General features: G+C 37.2%; 1 protein-coding gene across 1 annotated transcript; it reads left to right on the top strand.

Annotated features, from left to right (window-relative positions):
- The first annotated feature begins 3,667 nt into the window (after positions 1–3,667).
- Positions 3,668–4,609, top strand: LOC144221759 (olfactory receptor 13F1-like). Its single transcript, XM_077752270.1, has one exon. It carries the CDS (start codon positions 3,668–3,670, stop codon positions 4,607–4,609), a length of 942 nt encoding a protein of 313 aa, XP_077608396.1.

Raw genomic sequence — 4,609 nt, 5'->3', positions numbered from 1 at the left:
GTCAAAAGTAACACTGCAATGCAGTGGGGAAGGGAACTTTTTTGATAAAGTCATGTTGAGTCAAATAGTGTGCACATAGTAAAAAAATAAATCTTGACCTTGCCTCATACCATATAGAAAGTATATTTAGATGGATTTTATGTCTCCGTATGAAAGGAAAAAATGTAAAGTTTCTAAAAAGTAAGGTAGAAGGCTTGAATTTATCAGGATACTATCCAATAGGCAAATAGTCTCCTACAATTCTGCTGGTCAATAATCAGGTCTTTCATTGGCCCAGATAACTTGAAATAATTTAAAATTTTTTTACTTTTTTTTTTTTTTGGTTCCCAATTAATTAATGGCACTTGGAGAATCAAACCCTGGAGAACTAGAAGTTTCTTAATTTCTTTATGTTTCAGAATCACAGCATTAAATTGTTAAGGGATTTAGAGGGTCCCTAATAGCAACAGGAGATTTTAGTAGTCTTAGATCCAGGGATAACCCTTTGTAAGTTTTAGAGAGCAGAGCATAGGTGGTGATTTTGGAGGACCAAATCTTTATGTCATTTTTTCTTAAGAAATTATTTTTACATTTTTAATTAACAAAAGCTCTGTATGTGAATGAAGCAAAATTTAGGTTGATTTTTTGCAAACCAAGAATATTCATATCCTTTTCCATTGCTATCTTCTGAATAAAAATACCTCTACATAACCCACTCTAATATAGTTTTCATAGAGTATTACCATAACTACAAAATTCAGAGTCTTTTACTTTTTTGAGCACTGCACAAGATTCACAAGAAAGACCATGCTGGAGATCATCTTTAAATATTGAAGCATAGATTAATCAAAAAGGAAGATGCTCATCACATGTGCTGAGGTAAACGAGAGCAGACATTATCTGTCTCTTTATGTATCCTCAGATTTATAAAATTTGTTAATGGATCTCAGCTAGGCCAGGAGACAGAATAGGAGGCCAATATTTACTTTAAAAAGAAGCACTAGTTGATAAGAAAACATTGAGTCCTGAGTATGGGATAGAATTTTTTTATTTTATGCTTTATGCTTTTGATTTTCTCATGTACCTCAAACAAGTCATTAAATTCCTTCAAGCATCCATGAACTTTAAAATAATAATGTTGGAGTAGAACTCTGATTTGTTCTGGCTCTGACATTTAGAAAGGAAAAGGGAATTTGTTGGAAAACATTTGGTTATCTTAGCACTGGCATCGGGAGTCATTTTAGAGAAAGTATCTCAATAAGATGACTTAGGATAGGTTAAGACTCTTACAAGGGTTGTAAGATAAGGGTAAGGAAATGAATGAGGACTCAATCTGGATGAGAAAAAGAGAAGACCTCATTATTTTGTTTATGAGGAAAGACCAGACAGTAGTGAAGAAAGAAGAGAAAGGGGAAAGGAAGAAGAATAAGATCTAGAGCAGGAAAACTAGGTGCTGAGTGGGGAAAGACCACTAGAAAAGCCCTCAATAGAAGTGGTCTGTGCTGATCAAAATGAACTTTAAAGAGCAGAAACCTTTAACAATCCCCTTTCTGGAAATAATCAGTCAAGTGTTTCCTATTCACCTGTGGATTGGGAGTTGAAATTTTACTAGATTATGAAGAAGGTATTGAGTTTTTTATCTGAGTCAGTGTGAACCAGAACTGGGTTAGCATAGGCAGCTATAGCTCTGAAAAGCAGGGAGACAATGAAATCAAACTTTTTGTGATGTCCTGAAATATTAGAGAGGCCATGGAATTGGAGTGGTAGAAAGAGAATTTTTAACTAAGTTAATCTAGGAATTGTCATCTTCCTGTATAGATTAGGAAAAAAAAAAAACCAATTTCAAAGAGGCCAAGTGATTTGCCTAATTATGCATGCCAGTAAGTAGCATGGTTGGATTTGGAGCTCAGTTCTCATGTTCAGAAGATAGTGGTCTAAAAACCTACAGAGGATGATTGTTTGGGGAACACGTCAACCTCTTCTAAGAGTACAAGTGTTTATTGCCTTCCCCACCTAACTCTGTATCAAATATTTAAAACTAAGAGCTCATCATCTTTGTTTCTTAAATGAACTCGTTTCTTTAATGTTACAGATAAGGGTGCAGATCTAAATGAGAAGTTTAGAAACCTTAGGCTTTTATGTTGGCACAGAACTGTAGTAAAAAGGTACTCATTTGAATATGTATCAAACACTGTCTCTGTTCAAGGCAGTGATGTGTTATTAAAAATCTTGAATGTAAGTTGTAGCTCTCCTAGTATTATGGAGAACAGGATCTTGAGAAGCTCAGTTGTACCAGGGGAGCAATGGGATATGCACATATGATTGTAGTTCAGTGTAATATACTTAAGTTATCTAGGCATGTACAACGAATGAAGCCGTACTTGAGACAGGGGAATACAGTTTTGATGACTGGATAAATATACATGAAAGACAAGATTGGAATTGAAGAGAAAGGTAACTTCATTTAGATGAACCGTTGGACATAAAAATATAAAATGGCGTGATAAATATGAGGAATTAAAACCTGGTTGTTGTTTCAGACCAGATCTGGAGGTAGAGTGTTGGAAGATGAGGCTGGAGAAGTAGGCAATGATGAGGATGTGAGGCTTGAGTGCATGTGATTGATTTCATTTGAACTGCACTTATAGAACAGTGGTTTTTAAACATGTCCCCAAATGTGACTGTGAGATACATCACAATTAATTCGAACTGCACTATAAAATCGTTATTTGAAAATCAGTTTGTTTCTAAGAAAAGTGTGGGCTCAGGATGATTCCATATTCAATAATGGCTTATTGGAGATGGAAATCAGGTAGTGCTGTAGTGATTGGACACATGTTTATCTTCTATTTATATTCATTAGTGTACAGCATATTCATCTGTTATATTACAAATTAGCAGGTTTATTAAATAAAATTAAATCTTTCCTTGATGTAAGTTTTATAAAATATTTTTCTTTCCCCAGCAAACCTCCTGTGGTCCTTAACTTGATTAAGACTAATGCATTTTTTTAAAAGCTGATTTACTAATTTTGAGGGAGGGAGGGAGGGAGGGAGAGTGAGAGAGACAGAGAGAGAGAAGAGAGAGAGAGAAAACTGATGAGAGGCAGAGAGAGAGAGAGAGGAAATGAAAGTGAATCCCAAGCTGTGTCCACACTGCCAGTGTGGAGCCTGACATGGGACTTGAACAGAACTGATGTGGGACTCAAACTCACAAACCATGAGATCATGACCTGAGCCAAAACTAAGTCAGTTGCCCAGTGAACTGCGCTACCCATGTGCCCCAGTTCTAATGACTTTAAAAATTAAACCAAGTCTCACAATGTCTCACTGATCAGTGTTCCTAACAGAGTGTTAGGATTCTTACTCTCTCTGTTCTCTTAGCACCCGAGGGTACACTTATATCATGTTATTGTAATTATTTATTCACTTGACTCTGAGATATTTTATCATAAGTTGCCTGAGAGCAGCTTTTTACCTAATTCAAAGAGCTCTTCAGTGACTTATAGTATATTCAATGAATGAATGAATGAATGAATAATTAATATGGTATTGCCAGAATAATGATCCTTTTAACATACCCCTAACAAAAAACCCTTGAAAGTTGGTAGAATATATATATATATATATAAATTTACATATATAAACATATTTTTATTCACTACTACAGATAAGCAAAAAGGCATAAAATGGCCAAGACAAACTTGACAGTCATTTACAATTTTATTTTTCTGGGATTTTCTCATTACCCCACTGTTGAGGTCGTCATATTTGCGCTGTGCTTGCTGATGTACCTGATCACCCTGCTGGGTAATATCATTCTGATCTCCATCACCATCCTGGATTCCCACCTACACACACCCATGTACTTCTTCCTCAGCAACCTCTCCTTTTTAGATATCTGGTACACCTCCTCTGCTCTCACTCCAATGCTGACAAACTTTGTTTCAGGGAAAAACACCATCTCATTCTCAGGATGTGCCACTCAGATGTACTTTTCTCTTGCCATGGGCTCCACTGAGTGTGTGCTCTTGTCCACGATGGCGTATGACCGGTATGTGGCCATCTGCAACCCCCTGAGATACCCCATCATTATGAACAAGAGGGTTTGTGTGCAGATTGCAGCTGGTTCCTGGATGACAGGCTGCCTCACCGCCCTGGTGGAAACAGTATCTGTGCTGCAGCTGTCTCTCTGTGGAAACAGCACCATCAATCACTTCACCTGTGAAATCCTGGCTGTCTTAAACCTAGTTTGTGTGGATACTTCCAGGGTGCAGTTAATCATGCTGGTGATCAGCGTACTTCTTCTTCCTCTGCCGATGCTCCTCATTTGTATCTCTTATGCATTCATTCTCTCCAACATCCTGAGAATCAGCTCAGTGAATGGTGGAAGCAAAGCCTTTTCAACGTGCGCAGCCCACCTGACCGTGGTGGTTTTGTTTTATGGGACAGCTCTCTCCATGTATCTGAAGCCCCCCGCTGTAGATTCACAGGAAATAGATAAATTTATGGCTTTGGTATATGTTGGATTAACCCCCATGTTGAATCCTATCATTTATAGCTTACGGAACAAAGAGGTAAAAGCAGCTGTGAAAAAATTGCTGATTAGGAACCCTCTTTGTGCTTTTTAA

The sequence above is a fragment of the Crocuta crocuta genome, unplaced genomic scaffold (assembly GCF_008692635.1).
Source record: "Crocuta crocuta isolate KB4526 unplaced genomic scaffold, BGI_CrCroc_1.0 scaffold211, whole genome shotgun sequence".
Classification (NCBI taxonomy): domain Eukaryota; kingdom Metazoa; phylum Chordata; class Mammalia; order Carnivora; family Hyaenidae; genus Crocuta; species Crocuta crocuta.
This window is presented reverse-complemented; position numbering and strand designations above follow the sequence as displayed.

What these genes read in the sequence shown, in the direction of transcription:
- LOC144221759 (XM_077752270.1), top strand. Translation starts at nt 3,668, where the DNA reads ATGGCCAAGACAAACTTGACAGTCATTTACAATTTTATTTTTCTGGGA.